At 38.2% G+C, this 22,287-nt stretch overlaps 1 protein-coding gene across 1 annotated transcript in view; it reads left to right on the forward strand.

The window, feature by feature from the left end:
• itcha (itchy E3 ubiquitin protein ligase a) overlaps positions 1-22,287 on the forward strand; it is an 80,839-nt gene that overhangs the window by 41,806 nt on the left and 16,746 nt on the right. Inside the window, exons 7-16 of the mRNA XM_039767351.1 lie at positions 2,611-2,786; positions 4,218-4,425; positions 4,574-4,669; positions 5,587-5,761; positions 5,858-5,927; positions 8,038-8,122; positions 11,816-11,944; positions 15,358-15,430; positions 16,920-16,991; positions 19,680-19,768. Coding sequence (XP_039623285.1) covers positions 2,611-2,786; positions 4,218-4,425; positions 4,574-4,669; positions 5,587-5,761; positions 5,858-5,927; positions 8,038-8,122; positions 11,816-11,944; positions 15,358-15,430; positions 16,920-16,991; positions 19,680-19,768 — 1,173 coding nt within the window. The remainder of the gene's footprint in view (positions 1-2,610; positions 2,787-4,217; positions 4,426-4,573; positions 4,670-5,586; positions 5,762-5,857; positions 5,928-8,037; positions 8,123-11,815; positions 11,945-15,357; positions 15,431-16,919; positions 16,992-19,679; positions 19,769-22,287) is intronic.

Raw genomic sequence — 22,287 nt, forward strand, 5'->3', positions numbered from 1 at the left:
GAATGAAAAATGGCAGTTAAGTCTTTAATGACACCCACATCAGATTATTATCGTCTAGACTCACAGTAGTGTAAAATGATTTGTGTTCCAGGAATGGTTTCAAGTTGCACGTGTGACTAATAGGACACTTCTTCATGGGTGATCTCTAGCCATTGCCCCAGCTCATCTTAAGTCACTTACAGTTAGGTTGTTTACAGTAAATCTAACTGGCTGACCGATTATTTTGCTAAGTTCTAACTGGCTAACACGTGTTTACTAACTAACCACTGGTTAAGACCAGGGACCTGTCAAGCGTAGTTTTGCTTGCTTCTGGTACCAATTGTCCTCACAACTTAACAGTCCTGGCCAGGTTGTTGTTTCTTAAAAAGAAGAGGTAATAATAATAATAATGCAAGAAAACAGCATCTGAAAGTTCTGTAAAGTTAAGAGACATGTTTTTTTTGCCTTGCACAAGACCATACTGCAACTGCAGAGTTGTTCTTGCTTTGCAGTTTTGAACACTCGTATTACAGGGTGCAAGGCAGAAACCAGTCCCGGAGAGGATGTCAATCTATCACAGAGCATATTCACATGCATACTGAAACTCTGCCACACTGGGCCATTTTAGAGTCATGAACTAACCTAACACACACTTCTTTTACGGGAGATGAAATTCACAGAAAGCACCCATCTAGGCACAAGGAGAATGTGCCAAGTCCATAAAGACAATGACCAAGATACGAAAAGTATGGAGCACCTGAACTGTTGTATCTTCATGGATTTACAACTGTCCATTAACAAGGTAGACAACATGACATATTTCTAAAAAGCTGTTTCAAGTTACCTCTCTGGAGGGCAGAGGCAGCAATAGTCCACTCATTTGTCTTTGATGCTGATAAATAAATATCTGTTGTTGTGTCTCTCTAAACTGATGTACGATACTTGTCAAGAGAAGAAAAAAAATGTCACGACATGCCTTCACATGTTTACAACTTTCGAGTCGAAAATAATATTGGAATATTTTATTATATGATAAATAATTAATAAATATGGGGATAGGTTAGGCATGTGCGATATACATCGTTTACGATTCTATCTTAATTGCTGTTTTAACGATGTGCGAGATTAAATTATCGAGTATGTAACTCGCTTTGCAAAAAAAGAAACATAGTTCATTCACAAATGCAACAGTATAGACCACTGTGCGTGCACAAAGCGAGTTGCGTAAGCGTGCACGTCGCTCCCTGCCTCTAAATGAGTGAACAAACCGCGCCAGATGATGAAACAGCCTCACCATCTACGTCGTCAGAGTTAATTGCCAGATGTGGTTCATTCTCACTCGCATGGCAGTGGTTTGGTTTTGAAAAGACTCATGTTGCTCAAAAGACGGCAATCTGCAAACTATGTGGTAAATCGGTTGCCATTAAAGACAGCTCAACAACTAACTTGTTTCACCATTTGCGAACTAACCGCCACACAGTATATGAAGAATACGAAAAGCTTAAGGAGTCAACTGACCAGCACAAGTCTAAAGTAACCAAGGTACAAGCACAAAAACACACTCGGCAAACTTTAGCGGACTCATTCTGCAAAAAAGTGCCTTATGACAAGAAAAGCAACAGATGGCATGACATAACAAACGTCGTCACCAATTACATCGCAAAAGATATGGTGCCAATTCAAGTGGTTGAGAGAGATGGTTTTAAACAACTTTTGAATACTTTAGACCCAAGGAACACACTGCCTGGCCGAAAATATTTCAGTCAAACCGCTCTGCCTTAGTTGTATAATTCGTGTCGCCAAACTGTGACACACAAAGTAAAAAAGGTTTCACATTTTGCCACAACAACGGATTTATGGTCAAGCCGAACATCCGAGCCATACCTTTCCCTGACGGTGCATTTCATTGACGAAAACTGGCAACTGCAAAGCTTCTGTATGCAAACATCCTACTTCACGCAAGATCACACTGGCGACATCATTGCGCAAGGTCTGAAAGATGCGTTGGCATCATGGTCACTGCGAGAAGACCGTATGGTTTGCATGACAACAGACAGCGGGGCTAACGTTGTCAGTGCACTGCGGATTAATAACTGGAAGAGGCTACCTTGTTTTGGGCATAGGCTTCATATTGCGATTGGCGAGTAATTTGGGGTTCCTCTATAAAATGCAGTTTAGGTTAAATTGATCTTATTTATTATGACGTTTAAGAATACAAAAATACCTGATAAGTAAAGCTATAGATGACAAAAATATAATTCAATATAATTTCAAATAATACATTATCTTGGAATTATCGTCAAAGTCCCAGAAAATATCGAGATTTTTTTTTCCAATATTGCACACCCCTAGGATAGGTATAGCTAAAATTTTAGTGCTGCAAGTTTTTTAATTAAATTTTTTTACCTATTAAACCATCTTAACAGTACACGTAATAATGTGTTTCCATCCTGTTATGTAAGTCTGTTTATGTAATATTAACATAACCATAATCACGGTTGTCAGTATTCATCAGGCTTCATGTAATGTAGAAACATGTCTTATTATAACAAAGGTCACATAATATTTAAAAATTTTTCTGTTCTTTTCTTTCAGTATTTAATCTTGGTAACCATGAAATTTCTGTTCTAGGACAAACATAGACGTCTCAACATCTGCAGAAAGCATTGAAGATTTGGCTTCGGCTAACAGCAGAGCTGTGAATGGCAGTGATTCTCCGCTGTTATTGAGTAGTTCCAAATCTTTAAGGCCGCCCAGACCTTCACGTCCCCCGCCACCAACACCGCGAAGGCCAGCTTCAACAGCTGGTATGAACAGATTACAGTTTGTACTGTGTTAATATGAAGTATTTCAGATTTGTAATTTAGTTTTATATTTTTAGCACTCTTATAAAACAGAAGAGTTTAATGTGCAATTCTTACTGGTTTAGAAAACTGTGAAAGGATAAAGTTGACTTCAGCTGCATGGCTTTCTTTGTTTTGTTTTTGTTGAATTAGTAATGTTGATTCTTAAAGTTCAGTTAACTGCAAGATTACTTGGAGATTACAAATATGAAAATTTACTAATCCATTCACTTTATGAATTACTGGTAGTTGCAAATTCCAGTATTCAAATAATGAATGGTAATTATAACATTAATTGGTTTCAGGTTTCTGTAGGAGTCAATAACTTTTTTACACTTGTCATTTCATTTTTGATTACCTTATACAGGTACATCAGACAAATAAAAAAACGTGCTAAACCTGGGTGACTCATTGAAAGATTTGTCCAAATTTCTTGGGATAATATCTACAAAAATGGATCGTCAGACTGACAGCTACTATTTTTTTCATGCATACAATGGACTGACATTCTGTCTAAACCAGATTAATATTTTGGCTGGTTTACAGAGAATTGAATGAAGAAGTATGGAAAACATTTTCATTGTGATTGGCCTGTTGAAATTAATTGTGTCCTTTTTTAGTTTGGACAAGCCTGTCCAGATCTAATCATGCAATTTTCATTACGCTATAACTTATTAAGTTTATTACATAGAAAATCACCTGAAAAATCCCAGACCATCGAGAAGGGTGCGAACTGACGACATGAAGAATCGTCTTTGCGCCAAACTGGACTCATCCCCGCATAAATCAAAGCCCTCAGACGGTCTGGATCTGCATAATTAGATATGGACCACCCTGTAGGTGCAGTCATACACATAACACACTCGTAAAATGTTTTTTAAAAACTTGGAAGAAACCAGTGTCTCAGGAGTAAACTCATGTAGTCATGTGGTGAATGTGCAAATTCTGCATATTTACTGGGATTGTGATGGAATATGAGGTAACAGATACTGCACTATATGCCAGCTTATATTTCCTTTTTATGGATCCTATGCATTCACTTTTAAGCAAATGAAACTTGATTTTTAATCATAAACATTTCATTCTATTAGTCTTTAATGGTAGTCTGTTTTGTTATCAGTGCAAGCAGACAACAGCACTGTCCCTGTTCATTTGTAAATAAATATTTGGTTTCTGACATTGATAGATTATTGCTACAACATCCAGAAATCACACATAAGGCTCTGTATTTGATTATATAATGAAACAGAATGTGTGTCAGAATAATTTGGTAATAGTTGAGCATTACTGTTTAACTGTTTTTCATTAACCTTATTTTTTACTGCTTGATCTCATATATTTACTCCATTGGTATAGTGAACGCACTTAGTTTGTCTCTTTTTTCTCTCTCTCTAGTCCCTTCCACTGAAACTGTACCTAGCACTCCAAAAAATGTATCAAGTAATGATCTCTCCGTCTCAGAGTCATCTGCGAACCATGTTGTTTCTAACCATATGGACCGATTAGAATTGTCACCATCCAGCTCTGCGCAGTCAGATGTAGGAACACAACCTTTGGTCGCACAAAGAATGAACCCCATCAATTCTGGCCCTCTTCCCCCAGGGTAAGACAAATTTTCTTCACATTTTCAGTACACCTGGTAAAAATGGTATTAGCGGTCAATGTGCAAATGTAATGGTTTCCAAGTTTATTTAATGATAAGAAGGTTTACATCTGTAATAAATATGGTTTTATATTTCTTTCTGGAATAGATGGGAACAGAGGGTAGATCAGAATGGCCGTGTTTATTTTGTGGATCACATTGAGAAGAGGACAACATGGGAACGGCCAGAACCCCTTCCTCCAGGGTAATTGCTATGATGTTGGAGGGTAGTTACACAGCAAAGAGCATCTGTATACGTAACAACATATAGATTACACTTAATGTCTAAAAAAAGTGGAGGTGCTTATTTGTTTATATAGTTGGACAACTGGCAGGTTGTATTGGCATATCTCTACATATCTACCATATGTGCAATCAACAGGCCCCTAGTGTTGCACTACAAATGGTGTTATTCTCTGATTGTTTATTTGAAATGCAAGCTGAAGTTGGTCATGAACGTTGGCATTTTGTGCTTGCCCACTTCTGAGAGCTTACTGTGCACAATGTTTTTCTCAATACATCAGTGACAGATAGTCAGTCAGTCAGAGAATAAAAATTCCTAACAGTTCCATTGTAATGATCATTTTGCAGTAGTGCTGGGCAGAAGATGCTATGACCTCTGCACAGATTACATGAAAGTTTTATATTGAGTGAACACAATACTGACTGCAGCGACCAATATTTCTTTCCCACATCTTTGTTCGGAAGACACAGCTGTGATCTTTCAGCCCTTTCACCTAATTTTGTTTGGTCACCACAAATGTGTCATGTCTGGCTGGACAGTTTGTTACCAACTGTAGTGATAACTTAACACAGCCAGAGATGATACTGTACCTTGGTTAATGGAATAGATAAAGTTTTGAGTTAAATGGGAAAATGACCACCTGTTTTTAGTAGTTGGTACAGAACTGGCAATTGTTTATTTTACAGCAACACTTTAGGAACAAACCCTAACTTTTACCTGTAAGTTTTGAGTATTAGCAAATTTCTAATGAACATTACAATCTGGTACTACTTTTTTCGGTTCAGAAATGTGCTCTGATTTGAATCACCCTGCATCCATATTTGCATGTTTCTTATTCACTGTTAGTTGTAAGGTTTGTCTCCCCTTCCACTTCATAGCTGGGAACGACGGGTTGACCCCATGGGAAGGATTTACTATGTTGATCACATCACAAGGACAACAACATGGCAGAGACCAACTGTGGAGTCGGTGAGGAATTATGAACAGTGGCAGCTACAGCGTAATCAACTGCAGGGTGCTATGCAGCAGTTTAACCAAAGATTTATTTTTGGGGTAGGTCATGAGCAGTGGCTTTTTTTTCTTTTTTGGACCCAGGTCACTACAGATCCAAGGCAAGTTGACTAATCTCTTGCTTTTCTTTTTAATCAGCTTCAGGACCAGGTCCCAGCTACACAGAACAAAGAGTTTGATCCATTAGGACCACTACCACATGGATGGGGTAAAATGTGTTCTCTAATTGTCATAATAAGTTGTCTTAACCGCTTCAAACCACAAGTCAACCATTTGACATCCAGAAAGTGTCCATAATGTGAATTGCCTTCTAATTTACTACCACATGGAACCAAGCCAGCTGTTTTATTTCCATTATGGTTTTTTTTCCCCAAAGTTTCTGGAAATCAACTTAGAAATTTGGAATCTTTGCTTGTAAGCAAAACAGAGACACAGTTTGACTGATCCTTGGAGAAAGTGCAAGTGAATATTTACAGTTTTCAACAGAATTTGGAAACTTAAAATCAAAGTGAATTCCAGCATTTCAGCAAATATCAAAAACATTGTCAGAAATGAACATCCTGTGCAGTATAAAAACAATCAATAAACAGTCAAAAATGGGTTATCAACAAAAAGAAATGTATGAGTACATTAATAATATCTGCTACGTCTTCCTTGTGTTTATGTATACAAGTATCCACCTGTTTGAGGTGATCACTGTGTAGGTATCATCTCTTTAAGAGTTTTTACTTGTATTGGTGACATAACTGGAGCAAGCTCATTAGCCTTGTTCTGGTTTCTCGCTAGTCCCTGGTGTAGGTGGAATATTGATGTAAATGCACATGCACAGTTGTTTTTTTTAACACTAGAATCCCTGAAGCCTATGGAAAAACAAGTAATCCTGGGCCACCTTAAATTCCTTCACACCTCTCCATTGGCGTCTTTTGTTTTGCAAATGTGTCGATCAGCACAAGCAGCCTGCTATCCTTTTCCCAGCTCAAGCCAAGACTCAGATTCTATGTGTGAGGTGCCTGGAGTTGTATTGAGTAAATAATGCAGTATATCGTTATTTGGAACATATGTATTTCATGTGTGTTCCATGTCTACAAAGATCTGGGTAAGTGTAGGATGAAAGGAAATGCGAGGCAAGAAATGCTGAACACATACCTAAAGCAGAAACGTTTTCCATGTTATACTAATAATGACGTGAAGTATATAATGTGTGAAGACTTTAGTCCAAATATCAAATAAACGTGTGCTTTTATTCAAGAATATAACCAAAGTAAAAATAAAAAATCAATTTACATATTGCTGTCAATGAGTTCCAAACCCAAGTTCAAATGTCAATCGACAGAAAGTTAATACATATTCTTGGATGGTGGAGAGGTAAAAACTGCTGCCTTATAACCAATAGGTTGCCGGTTCGAGTCCCGGCGCTTCACGTTTTGAGAAGTGAGCAGCTATTATTATTATTACTGTAATAAAAACATACATTTGATTTGAGTCTGTAACACTCGGTGTAAATTTTGGCTACTTGTAAAAGTTAGCTCTTTATTATTCAGTTTTATTCTCTCAGTGACGTTCACATGGTACAACAAACTTGCCTTTCCCTCTCTGAGTTGATGGCATTTATCTCCATTCTTTTCACAAGAGCAATGCTGACTACAGTTGGTACTGTGGTTGATGCCTGCTCAGAACTATTTGTGGTACTGGCAATCAGAGATACGATGTCCTGTGACCGCTATCAGACTGGACAAAGGCAGAACCGTAACAACAGACAGCTTCTTCACAGCGCTTTCGCTGGCTAACAGACTGCTGCACCGCAACGCAACTCTGTTTGGTACAACAAAGTGCGACAGGAACTTCCACCTGCAGCTATAGTCACTTCAGTACGTGAGCAATTTACAAAACAAAAGATGCTGATGAGGAGAGGTGCGAAGCAATTTAAGATGGCGTGGGATTACAAGTTTTTTCGTAGGCGTCAGGGATTCTTGTGTTAATGTTTGATTAATTTTACTAGTTAGTTATTATTCTCTATTTAGCCAGAATTAAATAATAATCTATTAGAAACAGAACAGAAGTATGGAATTTGTCTGCAGACTTATAAACGCCTGGGTCATGTTTATCTATGTTTCATTCAACCTCTTAAAAGGGTTGCACAGAGCCTAAATACTTTTGAAACAGCGTGTCTCTATAGGTTAGTATTTAGCAGTTGTAATGAGAAAATTGTAGAGAGGTTTGCTGATATTAGAAGTTAGCTGTGTTCCACATTTTTCTCTCTTCTTTCAAAATAAGTGCATGATTTTAACATATCATTTTTTCCCTTCTTTAAATAAAAGAAAAACGAACCGACAGTAATGGCCGAGTGTACTTTGTTCATCATCCTACTCGTTCGACACAGTGGGAGGACCCAAGAACACAAGGGTAAGTTGTTTTAATGATGGATTTTCAGGTTTTCACTGATTTTCTGTGTTCTATAATCTAGCTGGATTTAGCCAGTTAGTTAAGATTTAGTTTGTATTGCACCTTTTATAGTGAGCAGAATTAAAAACTGAGAATATTGTAGTCATCTCTGTGATGAAACAGTGCCCTTTCTATGTTGTGTACCTGTCTGTAAACTGTGGGATAACAATACTTCAAACATTAGTAGCAAAACCTTGTTACAGAAAGGAGATTTAGAGAAAATTTTAGGATTGAGAAGAGTGCCGTACATGCATCCACATATCTGTCTGTAGGACTGTGTTGCCTTTTTAGATAATGTTTTACTTTCAAAGGGGTTTTTAATAGTATAACTTGCCATGAACAAAATCTCAGTCCACTTTTCCAGCATCAGAGTGTTACCTGCACGTTTGTGAAATGTGAAAATGAAACACTTAGTCCAAGACACACAGAGATGCACTAGCTAAGTGTGAGCATTTGCCATCGCCTTTTTTTTAGCCCAACACCTTTGCTAGTAATACGATAACATTGCCTTTACTTTGAGCAACACCCCAATTCTCTGGGGTAATAAAAGTTGTGAACTAGCTGTGTGGTAAGAAAGTGGCAGTATGGAATGCAATTGTCTTTGCTTATTAAAGTTTTCTTCATGCTGAGCTGCATTTCCCAATTTACACAAATGCCATGTACTGTACTTCTTTATATAGATGTGCACTGGGTTTGGCATGGACATGTGTAGACAGTGACAGTGGTTCAGCCTAGATCTCCGATGTGTTCCCTTTTTTATTTGTTAGTCAGTAGAGTGCATGGCCAAATCGCAAATATCGAGATTTTCCAAAGGTGATGTTAGTTGGGGTGGTGGTGTTTAGGATCAGTGTTAAAAGTGACTGGGTTAGGGTACCATGCTTGACAAAGAAAAATTGGGTAGTGTGTGCCAATCACACTCCAGGGACTACCAAGTACAGCTTTTGATGGAGACAGACTTAACTTCTTAGACAGGTCTGGAATAGGATAATTGTAAATATGGATTCAACACACTTGTCTGGAATTGTCCTAGAAAGTGGACACTTTAGCCTTACTTTTGCAGTTAGAATATAAATCTTGGGTTATCCATTGCTGGCAACAGATTATTAAGTAGCTACATTTTTGTGGATAGATTTGTGTCAAGAAGTGCAGAATTAAATAACTTGCGGCTTTATACATTAGCGTAACTGTTTTATTCTGGGTTACTATATACAATTTTTTAGCCTTCAAATGCTCTTTATGGTTTAACATAAATATTGAGGAAACTGCTTCATGGTCACCATTTCTTAATAAACTCTTTAACTTTTTAATGGGCTGTAATGAACACATAATGGAAAATGTACCTGTAGGCTAATCCCCAGCCACTCAGTGGTATTTAGATAAAAAAAGTGCTGATCTTGAGTTTTGCCTGTTGTTAAGTTCATAATCTATATATATATATACAATATATATATATATATATTATTACAAAGATGAGATATACTCGGATGAAGGTTTGGGGCAGCCACCCGTATATTCTGGTATCCTGGCTGCAAAAGTCGTTATTTGTCAAAATAAACAGCACTGAAGAGCATACAGTTGAGTCCAAAACAAGACTGAGGGAAAAGGGAAAAAGGGCAGGCTTTTAAAGGGGAAGACAGGAAGTGAGGTCATAAGGATCGGGCCCTTGTTCTTCAGTCATTGGATCGAGCCCGGACGTGACATCACAGGGGCCGGAGCTGGTAAGGTCTACTTTCATTGGCTCTGTCCCGGAAGTGACGTCAAGAGAGCCAGGTGGAATCTCCCAGGAATGGTCTACAGGAAAGGGAGAAAAAGAGTCAGTGCATTCTGCCACATCCCGGCATTCATCAGAACTGCCTTCACTCAAGCCCTTTAGCTGCCTCCCATGCGCACGTGTGTGACATATATATATATATATATATATATATATATATATATATATATATATTATTATTTATTTATATACATATATTTTATTATTTATTTATATATATATACAGTAATCCCTCCTCGATCATGGGGTTTGTGTTCCAGACCCAGTGATAGGTGAAAATCCGCGAAGTAGAAACCATATGTTTGTATGGTTATTTTTATATATTTTAAGCCCTTATAAACTCTCCCACACAGCCCTCTAGACATGAAATAACACCCTTTAGTCAAACGTTTAAACTGTGCTCCATGACAAGACAGAGATGGTAGTTCTTTCTCACAGTTAAAAGAATGCAAACATATCTTCTCTTCAAAGGAGCGCCGTCAGGAGCAGAGAATGTCAGAGAGAGAGAGAGCGCGCGAGATAAGAAAAGCATACAATCAAAAAATCAATACGTGCTTTTAAGTATGCCGATGCACCACGATAAAGCGGCATTTTGTAGAGGAGCGTCCGTATCCTCTAGGCAAACAGCCCCTGTGCTCACACCCCCTCTGTCAGGCACAGAGAATGTCAGAGAGGGTGAGAGAGAACGAGAAAAGCAAACAATCAAGCACGGCGCGGGAAGCATATCTTGTATCATTGAGGAGTTTTAGTTAATATGTAATACATGCTCTGATTGGGTAGCTTCTAAGCCATCCGCCAAGAGCGTCCCTTGTATGAAATCAACTGGGCAAACAAACTGAGGAAGCATGTACCATAAATTAAAAGACCCATTGTCCGCAGAAATCCGCGAACCAGCGAAAAATCCGTAATATATATTTAGATATGCTTACATTTAAAATCTGCGATGGAGTGAAGCCGCGATATAGCGAGGGATTACTGTATATATATATATATATATATATATATATATATATATATATATATATATATTATAATCTCTCTCTATAATATAAATAAAAGTCTATGTATGTATGTTCCAGCATCACTTCCGAACGACTGGAACAATTTTCATGATGCTTGGTACACATGTTTCTCATTGGTCGACTAAAAATACTGTAGGGTGAAATCAACCCTAACCCACCCCCTTCTGTTTATGACTGCCAGCATTCTTTATATTTGAGCGCCACCACGCACGCCCCTTTTGCTTTTGAAATTAAATAAAGTTGGCTGGTTCCGAGCATCAGCTGGATGATAACATACATACAAGACTGCAAGACAAGCACATCAGTGAGTCATCATTGTTTGTTCATTTAATTTTATTATTAAAGTTGTGGGGTTTTTTTATTATTTTTCTAAAACAATTAAACTGGTTTTTTTTTTTTTTTTTCCTCCTGGGGAAAGCTGGGTATTTCAGCTAATATAACTATAATAAAGGACCCCCTCATATTCGTCTGAGTAAACTCTACTTCCTTTTAACCCTTGTGAATCCTTCTGTATTGTAGTTTTATTCCAGCATGACTGCTGTTCTCTTATTGTGCCCTAACAGTAGTAGCTCCTAGCTTTCAGTGCGTTTCACCAAGTTGTCGGGTATCTTGTGTAAGGTGTAGAGTTCTTGTAGGTTGGATTCAAGTGGCTGTCCCAATACCCTGTTCACACTCTTTAAAATGTATGATGTTGAGACACAGAGTGTCAACATGCCATGCCTCTGGGCACCAGCTGCTAATGAGGTATAATTTAGTTTAAATTTGCATATGCATGTTTAATATTGCTCCTTTTTGGGAACACATGTCTTAGCATTTAATTAGGAAAAACTTGGACTGAGATTGCCCTGCTGCTTTTTGTAGGCTTTTGAATGAAAAACCATTGCCAGAGGGATGGGAGATGAGATTCACAGTTGATGGAATCCCTTACTTTGTGGATCATAATAAGAGAACTACAACATATATTGACCCAAGAACTGGAAAATCATCACTGTGAGTACAAAGTTAAGAAAAAACTTGGAGTTGTGCTATGTTAAAAAGCTTATATATAAATACAATCTGTCAGAATGTTGGTTAGTTCAAATATTTACTGAGTAATTCCCATCAAAGATTAAACTAAATACTTGGTAAAAAGCTATGATATTTTTGCTGCAGCCTGACGGAGAATCCACTGATAAAATGAAATGTACTTCTGCGCATGTAAATGCAATTCAAAGAAAGTAAATGTATTGTTTTTCCTCTCTGTTAATTCTGTTGCATACGAGATATATGCAGTTTTTGGATAGGCATTAAATAGATCATATTGAAGCAAGTCTGATCAAATTGAGGTGCATCTTTACTCCATTCTGTAAAAGAATGAAACCTGCAATGTCATTTTAACATCACAACAGAGAAATATTGACTTAAAAATGCAGATTCATTCTTTTTTTTTGTTTGTTTATTTAGGTGAGGTACAAATATATAAAGATTATTTCAGTGACGGAAAAAATGAAAGGAAGGCTAGAGACCCTTATAGCCTGATGGCTGCATTGACAAAACATTTAACCTTTTTATCATTTTTCAGAGTGGAAGTAACCTTCAGTTGTTCTTTTTTTAAGGGGCATGTTGTCACTGTCCTTCACTTTCACATAACAGATATTTATTCTATTACATAACAAAAATTTGAGCATCATCATTTTTCTTGTAGTTTTTTTTTTTTTTTTAAATTAAAATAAAGCCGTCGAGCATAAACTAAATTTTCCTGGTACCATCCTTCGCTTCTCTGATTTTCTCTAAATATTCCCACTGGCAATATACAGTAGGGTTACCTTCATAGATTATGATATTTTAGTAGTCAACATGTATGCCTTTGGTGGTGGTAGCAGCTAGCATGTAATAATTGTTCCCAACTGAAGACTTTCCTTTTTAAGTTGGTTTTGTTTTAGTAATTTACAATGCATTGTTAATTCACAGCGCTATTTTTTGCTCATGTGCTAGACTAAGAAGCAAGGGTGTTCTAAATTAGCATTGGAAGGGGTGAACCTAAAACCAGAGCATCACACTGTTGTTACAATATGAATAAATGAAATACATTTCATATCTTTAGGTACATAACAGTTGTAAGAATCAAGAACTGAACATGGTTGGTGCTGTTTGTGATACTGAGCCACATAATAATACTTGGGTCTAACGTACTGGAAAACACAATCTATCCCACCATGATATGCCTTTTATGCCCTTTGTTGAGTATCTTTCCTTTGCTTGCAGAAATGAGTCTTTACATTATTTCATAAACATTTAAACAGTCAGTCATAAAAAAAGTACTTCACATTCCCATCTGATTGTTTTTAAAGTCTAGCTGTGTCTCTTAGCTATCAGTTAGTTGAATTATAGTTTAATTGAACATCTATATGCTCACTTGTTCTTCACAAACTCTTGTTCAAAATTGAAAAGATTGAGGAGATATTTGCAGCAGCTGCGATTCATTCTGTAGTATTTGTGGTTTGAATGCACTGCTATCAAGATTGTCCCTGGCATCTTTTGTTGGAAGTAATTGGTTACAACAAATAGAAGAATAGTCTGTCAGTTTGCATAATCAGCCTTTGGCAGTCAGCCTAGCATGACTAATTAGAAAAAAAAAATATTACTTACTGTAGCATAAATCTGAGTTCTGAGTAAAATGTTAATCATATAAATAATTAATTTCAAATAGTATCATGGGAAATGGGCACAATTAAATCTTAATGCATGTAGGTTAAATGAATTGGACACTCTAAATTAAACATCTATAACCAAATATCAGAGTCTAAAGGTGTGAATGTGCCCTTAGAGTGCAGATGGTCTTCCAGAACTGGTACCTGCTTTGTGTGAGATTTTGCCAGGTATGGTTTCACATACCAAGAGAGCCAGTACTGGAACTAATGATTGAATAATAAGAAGGCACTGAATACTGAAAAAAAAAATGCTTTTGGTTCTGTTAGTCCTTTTTATGGCCACTTTTATAGACCTGAGGAAAATGTACCTTCTGCTTTGCCCACAAGTGACCCATAGCAACCAAGCTTCTGATTGGTGTCATTTGACATAATAAATATAAAATAACACTAAGGTGCCTTATACAGGTAGTCCCCAGGTTACAGACATCCGACCTACAACTTACAAACGGGGCCGCAGCTGCGACACATGCACCTCGGTAACTGCCGCTCCGTCATCTTCGGCCTGAGGACGCTGCAAGCGGTGGCTGGAGGGGGGCGATTTTGCTGCCCGCGCAGTGTAGTGTCCCTCTGGCAGTTCCCGGCAGCAAGTGGTTTCACTGTCCGCCCACCACACGCAGCTGCCCCATTCATTCTCGGTGGGCGGCTGGAAATGCTGCAAACGGAAGCTGGAGGGGGGTGATTTCGCTGCTCGCGCAGTGTAGTGTCCCTTGGGTGACAAGCGGTTTCACTGCCCACCCACAACACACGGCTGCCCTGTTTGTTCTCCGTGGGTGGCTGGTAATGCTGCAAGCGGTGACCGCGGGGTAGAATTGTAGTGTGCATCGGATGGCTGCCTGTTGAATGGGGGCAATTCACTACCCACCTTTGGCTGCACCGTGTTCGTTCTCAGTGGGCGAACGCTGCAGGCAGCATACTGTAGTGGAGGTGACTGTGAGGTGGACTGGTGATGAATTGCCCCTCGCCACCCCCATTCTTTATCAATAGCAAGCCTGCTTGTACTGTTAGGCACATAGCAGGAAGTTGTCTGGTGTCAGTACATCAGACGTGTTGATGACGGGTGCCTTCCTGCTATGATAGCGTGGACAGTGCTGTGCAGAAGAGCTCATCTTAACCTTTTTGTCTTCACCCTTCAACAATGTCTCTGAAACACAAATCTGATGCAAGTGCTGGTGATACAGTAAAGAAGAGAAAAACCATCGCCATTGAAAATAAAGTAGAAATAATAAAAAGGTCAGAGAGAGGTGAAACTCCATCATTCATTGGCAGAGCACTTGGTTGCAGTCGGTCAACAATAGCATTTATTAAAATAATGGACCTGTTCCGACTTACATACAAATTCAACTTAAGCACAAACCTCCGTCCCTATCTCGTACGTAACCCGGGGACTGCCTGTAATTCACTGAGTGTGATTGTGTACGTACGCCTCTGTTTATGTGTGCCGTTTGATAAACATGCACACCTTGGACAGCAGATCTCTGCCTTGAGCCTAATACTGTTGATATAAACAACAGCTGTATCGCATATTTAAGATATTTAGATTAATTCTGATTGTTTTTATTTGTTTGCCTTACCTGTGTAAAAGTGGGGCTTCAGTGTATTTTCTGGTGAAGGGGAGGCCAAACAAACGGGTTTCTAGCTGCTGCTGTAAACCTCTTTGTTTAGTGGGCTTGACAGGTAAATGAATGTTTACTCTCTCTGTTTTTTTCTATCCAGGGAGAATGGACCACAAATTACTTATGTTCGGGACTTCAAAGCAAAAGTACAGTACTTCAGATTCTGGTGTCAGGTAATTTTATTTCCTGCCTCGCTGGCAGTTGCAGTCTGCACAACAGAAGGCTTCTGACAGTAGTTGATATCATGAATACTCATGGCAATGGATGCACACGAGCAAATGCCATTTTCTATCATTTCAGGTTATATGCAGTATGTGTTAGATGGAAGATATCCAAGAGTTACCAGAGAGCTAGCTTATTAAAAATCACCTAGGAACTGTGTTTAGCTCTGTGGCTAGATACTTGGCTCTGATATCAAATGTCTGGTTAAAATTTAACCCAACAGGAAATTCTACCTTAAAGTGTTGCTGCAATGGCAGTGTTCATAGCAAAATGTACCACTTTATCAAATGGCTGAATGAAAATCAAGTGCTGCGCATATTCCAGCTACAGAACAGTCACCGTAGAAGACAGTCTTGGAGGACCTGAAATTGTTGAAGGCTTTTGTTGTAGTTTCTTAATTTAATGTCAGCCGTGTTGTTAACTGCACTAATTATTTAGTCAGATAGCTTACACTAGTTAACTGTCTGCTGTCTTTGAAATTATTAGTGGTGATTGTTACTTCGGTGCCTCGCAGTTAGGAGACCCTGGTTCGCTTCCCGGGTCCTCCCTGCGTGGAGTTTGCATGTTCTCCCCGTGTCTGCGTGGGTTTCCTCCGGGCGCTCCGGTTTATTCCCACAATCCAAAGACATGCAGGTTAGGTGGATTGGCGATTCTAAATTGGCCCTAGTGTGTGCTTGGTGTGTTTGTGTGTGTCCTGCAGTGGGTTGGCACCCTGCCCAGGATTGGTTCCTGCCTTGAGCCATGTGTTGGCTGGGATTGGCTCCAGCAGACCCCCGTGACCCTGTATTCGGATTCAGCGGGTTAGAAAATGGATGGATGGATGGATGGATTGTTACTTCTTGAAACATGGAAAGATACTGCTGATATGAGTCCTAGTCTATAGGAGTCTGTTAATTTTAAGTCTTATAAATTGTATATTGTTTCATTTTTACTTCCAAGAAGAAACATCAAGGGAGACAACATCTAAATATAGAAATAAATTCCATTTTATGCACAGTTTATATTCATAATGAAGTAGCTGCTTTATTAAAATATTAAGAGGAAAATGTATTCAAAAACTTGAGTTGGGGTAGGGATTAGGAAGCTCTAACAATGCCAGTTGACTTTTCTCAGAAAACTTAAACATAGGCTGGGTGGAATTTCTGACATTGAAGGCTTGGTTGGGATAGAGTTAGAGTTAGTACAGGAGTACAAATACAGGGAACATTCTATCTGTTTAACTTGCATTTTTCATAAACCAGGATACTAATTAAGAAACTGGTCAGAAGAAAATCCTGCAGCTACTGTGGTCTTCCGAGACCAAACGTCCCCATCACATCTACATTATCTTCTACATCACTAATGACATAGTAAAGCAAAAAGAAAATAGGCTGTAGCAGATGTAAGCGCTTCTTAATGTAACAATGTTTTAAAACATTAATTCCATATTTTTTTTTGCAGCAACTTATGATGCCTCAACACATTAAGATCACAGTTTCTAGAAAAACCTTGTTTGAAGATTCTTTTCAACAGGTCAGTGCTCCCTCTATTTTACTGGAATGACATCAGCTAGGCTGCTTTGTACGAGTTGTTTGCATGTAGGGTTCATTCCGTAGTTCATCTGTCCATCCTCCAGACAAGCTTATTGATAATTTGCCTGTGTCTTGGGATAGTATTTTCCTGTTGGAGCTATTTTTAGGTAATTTAACATTTCTTTTCACTGCTATGCTGATGATACGCAGGTTTACATTCCCGTCTGCAACGAATCAACTCCACAGTTGTCTTTCTGAACTAAGATCCTGGATGGCTGATAATTTTCTTGATCTGCATCAAAATAAAGCGGAGGTGCTTATAGTGGGGTCCATCAGCTAAAGCCCAAATAGGTCTTGGAGTTCTCGGCTCTTTGTCTGTCTTTTGCAAACCTCAAGTCTGCAATCTTGGTGTTATTTTTGACAGTAACCTCTCTTTTGAGAAACAGATTAATTCTGTAGTCAAGCGTTGCTTTTTCCAGCTTCGTCTTTTAGGTGAGATCAAGCCTCTTTTATCTTCTATGGATCTTGGGAAAGCTACCCGTGGTTTTATTTTTTCTTGCCTTGATTATGGCAACTCACTGTATTCTGGGATTAGCAGATCCCTGACCCGCAGGTTCCAGTTGATCCAGAATGCTGCCGCTCGCTTTCTGGATGGGGCAAAAAAGTCTGATTCTGTTTTTCCAATATTAGCTTCCTTACACGGGCTGCCTGTCAGGTTTCGAATTGATTTTAAAATCTTGTTGCTAGTTTTTAAATCTTTACATGGGCTCGCTCCTGCCTGTTTATCTGAATTGTTTGTTTTACACCATACATCCAGAGTGCTTAGATCTTCTGGTCATTTGTCTCTTGTTGTCCTTCGTACCAAGTGTCAAACTAAGGGGGACAGACGGGGCTTTTGCAGCTGCTGCTCCTCGCCTGTGGAACTCTTTACCTCATCACATAATGGAGTCGTCTACAGTTGAACTGTTCAAAACGAGACTTGTTTCTGTTCACTTGCTTTCCGTGACCCTCAGTAATACTTATGGTTTCCTCATTGTGATCATGTAATCTTCTATATATTATTTACAGTATTTTATGTATGTTCTTAGATTACATTTGTATTTGCTATTTATGTTAGTTGCATGTTTTTTTTTCTTCTTTTATTGTAAAGCCACAGCATTCCTATGTTGTTTTAAATGTGCTATAAAGATAAATTGACATTAGTGTTGTTTTCCTTTTATCATCAGTTGCCTTTTTTTTGTTTTTTTTTGCTTACTGTATATGCTGAATCAATCATTAGATCAGTACAGCTAATGCATTCAGGCCTTTAACCTTCTGTTTACAAGAGTGAGCATTGGAAAAGCTTACAGTGGCAGGAGCCGTTGGACAATTGGACTAAATGTTACAATACTGCCTATATGCATTGCACATCGGGGTGCTTACATGAAAACATTGCTGATTAACAAACTGATGTAATCAATAATACCCGGGTTCACTTCCCGGGTCGTCCCTGCGTGGAGTTTGCATGTTCTCCCCGTGTCTGCGTGGGTTTCCTCCCACAGTCCAAAGACATGCCGGTTTGGTGCATTGGCGATCCTAAAGTGTCCCAAATGTGTGATATGTGTGTGTGTGTGCGCACTACCCGGAGTTTGTTTCCTGCCTTGTGCTGGCTGGGATTGGCTCCGGCAGACCCCCGTGACCCTGTAGTTAGGATAAAGCGGGTTGGATAATGGATGGATGGATGTAATCAATAATTGTTTTCCTCAAACTACATATGAAGAAAGTAGACACCAGAGAAAAGAACAAATGTAAGAATTTCTTTTCATATGCCTGTTGTTGTTTTATAATTGTCTTAGTGTTTGCATTGATTTACCTTCTCTGTTTAGTTGGCTTTTACAGTTGGAATTACCATCAGATGTTTTACTAAGGCCTGGAAGCATAACATTGTAAACTATTTCTCCTACAGAAAGAATGGAAGTTGTTCAGTTTTTGGTTAAGAGAAAAACATGAATAGACTGCATCCCCCACGTCCTTTTCATATATATGACCTGGAAATTAACAGATTAACCATTCAGTTAATTTCCTGGCATTTGAATTGCTCATACAAACCAGGGTGACTTGGACGTTCCCCAGTTTATATCATTCCCTCGCTAGATTTTCCTGCAGGAAGGTGAGGAGTTCTAAGAGCTGTGGAAAGAGTTGTAGCCTACCAACTATGCAGTGTTTTATCTACAAGAAAATGCATCATTGAGCAGCAGTTGTTTGTGTTTAATTATTATCCCTGGGATAATATCCCTAGGTAATGACTGGGCAACTTTCCAAGTAAACCATCCTGAAATTGTTAACTCTGGCTTTTTTTTTTTTTTTTTTTTAAACAAATTTGCTCAGCCTGATAGCTTACCGAGAAATTCCTGGGGTGGTCAGAATTTCTGACAGATTGAATCAGTTCTTGCCTTCCAATTTTACTGTCTCTCTCTTTTACTTGTACTTTGAGATTGGAGGTCAAAGGTCGAGTAATACTTTCTCCTACACTACAAGTTGTGAGAAGCATTTACATTTTTGGCGCTCAGTTTTTTATTTTGACCAATTGTATTTAATAATATATTCTTTGCTTTTAATACTTTCTCCCTTGAGCCCCTCCATGGCTGTTCATCCTTTTTGAGCCGATGTTTGAAGTGCTTATGTTTGCATATGTTTGAATTAATTTCAGATAATGAGCTTTAATGCACAAGACCTTCGTCGAAGATTGTGGATTATTTTTCCAGGGGAAGAAGGGCTTGATTATGGCGGTGTTGCAAGGTCAGTAATTTGAATTTCTTATCTCTTATTAACTTGAAATCAAAGCGTAGTTCTTTTAATAGAATTACAGATTTTGACATGGTCATGCAACTGCTGATTACACAGAAATAATTCCATTATAAAAATGGCTGCTGCTGTGATGTTCAGCAGGCTCAGACCACAGTTGCACCTTAAGGGGATCTGACTCCTTATTTATTATGTAAGACTGGCCTCTGTTTCGGCTTACAAAATACTTTTCTGCATACCAGAGTAGTGAAAACTTACCTTTTATATACTCCAGCAGTTGTAGGACATTTATCATTTAAAGAAGAGTATCGCCATATAAAAGAATATTTTAGAAAGAATATTTACTGATGACAATGCAATATTAAATTGAATTATTGTACAAAATTATTTGAGCCTGTCCTATTTAAAGAAACACAATTTAAACTAAACAGGTTTTATTTTTGAATTTAATTTAAGTCTCGTAACTTTACCACTCAATTAAAACATTTTGTATTCATTCTTCTGTTACTGACTTTTAAGTCTTTGTCATTGGCATAGCATGTCCGGTGTATGTGGGCAGCCCCACCTAGAGGTGGTAGTTACATGGGGACGGGTCTGCAGAAAGGGATGAGTGTTCAGATCCACAGGTTTGGCAGACTGACCTTTGTAACCTGTGCAGTGCAAGTAGGGGTCTTGTTGTAAAGCAGAAGAGGGGTCGTTAACAGTCTTCTCCATGGCTTTCCCTGATTGACTGCTGTGAATTCCAAATCAAATCAGTGTAATATGACCTGTTATACGTAATCCATGTGGGCTACACATGTAAATTTACACACATGATCTTTCCAGTAGTGCCATGAACTCTGTATTTGTTTTTTGTTGGACAGTCGCCTCACCTTTCAGTTATTATGTGGGCTGTGGGTCCTAGTGATGCATTCAGGTTTCGTCCACAGTTTACAAAATGCTTCTTAAATTTCTCCCTGTCCAAGTTTATTAGCTCAGGATTGACCTTGAAACATTGCATTATGTGGTGCTTCATTTCAGGAGTCAACATTCTGGAGAGAGGCCCACATGTACAGGCCTTACTCAAGTGTAACTTTCGTGAAGAATAATCTGACTCATACCTAATCCATATACAGTAGTGTCAGCTGTCTTGAGCAACGTCACTCTTTAATTCCACAATAAAATTTGCTTCATGATGATAACATTTTTCTTCTGTCATTAATGTCAAAAGCTGGACAGACCTGGGGACATCTTTAAGAAACACACTGCCACAGCAGAATTGTAAAGCACACCTCTTGACTGTGGCATATGATATGAACTGGTCTTCGTACATGTTGACTAGGCAAGAATATTGTTATAAATCCAGTGATAGCATATATCATTAGTTTGTGGTTCTTGGCATCAGTGCTGACTTATATTTTAAACTACACATCTTAGACCAGGGGTCCTCAATCACAGTCCTAGAGGACCCCAGTGGCTGCAGGTTTTTGTTCTAACCCGGTTGCTTAATTAGAAAGCAATTCTTGCCAATAATTTGATTTCAGGGCTTGTTAAGTTGCTTTAACTCTGCCATGTCAGGTAATTCTCATATCCTAGATTTTCTTCCCCTTTCTAACGATATCATCCACGTGATTTCAAGGCTAAAATGGATGAGTAATTCTCAGTCCTTCACTTTATTCTCTTCACTTTCCTTCCAAGTATTTAATTAAACCCAATAGTGCATGGTAAATACACAGAGGTGTAAATGGAAAAAAGCTAAATGGAGAAATGCTGGTCTCTTTTGTCATTTGCATGTTACTGCTAATTAGGAGCAATTAAAAGCCAAGAGTACAGCTGTTTAAGACTAAAATAAGCAATAAGGGTTCAAAATCTTAATGAGCGAGACAACTAAAACGAAACAGAAGTGTTACTTGAGCAATAAGTGCCTCTTATTAAGCAATTGGGTTGGAGCAAAAACCTGCAGCCACTGCGGCCCTCGAGGACCGTGATTGAGGACCCCTGTCTTAGACGATTGTAATTTGCATGCTTTAATATGTGAGAGCTAATCTTCAGCACTAAAAGATGTCTTTTTCAGTTCAGGTTCAAAATATTTTATTCACTCCAGTTATTTTTTTTTTTTTTTGTCAAGATTGTACATGTTGTTTTTACTTTTTTTAAGAAAGTTTTATTTTTTTAGCAACACTAACCAAACACCAAGAAAAAAGTTCAAACAATAAATAGCTTGACTGTAATAAAAATGACAATAAATAAAATGACATTTTCATTAAAAAATATATACATTTTGTAGTAATTTATTCAAGTATAATCTTTTGTATTAAACATATTTTTTCATATGTAACAAATATCACAAATATTCTTCACTATTGTCAGCCTCTATATAGTCTACCAGCACATCCCTGTAAAGAGGCCCTGCATACATGTTGTGTGTGGAGTGGACACTGTGACACTTTGAAACACTTCAGACTGAATATTATTTTTTGAGATTGTATTTCAACTTTTACAACATAATCTTTCTTTATTGACTTTCTGCTTGG

The sequence above is a fragment of the Polypterus senegalus genome, chromosome 10 (genome assembly GCF_016835505.1).
Source record: "Polypterus senegalus isolate Bchr_013 chromosome 10, ASM1683550v1, whole genome shotgun sequence".
In the NCBI taxonomy this organism is placed as follows: Eukaryota; Metazoa; Chordata; class Cladistia; order Polypteriformes; family Polypteridae; genus Polypterus; species Polypterus senegalus.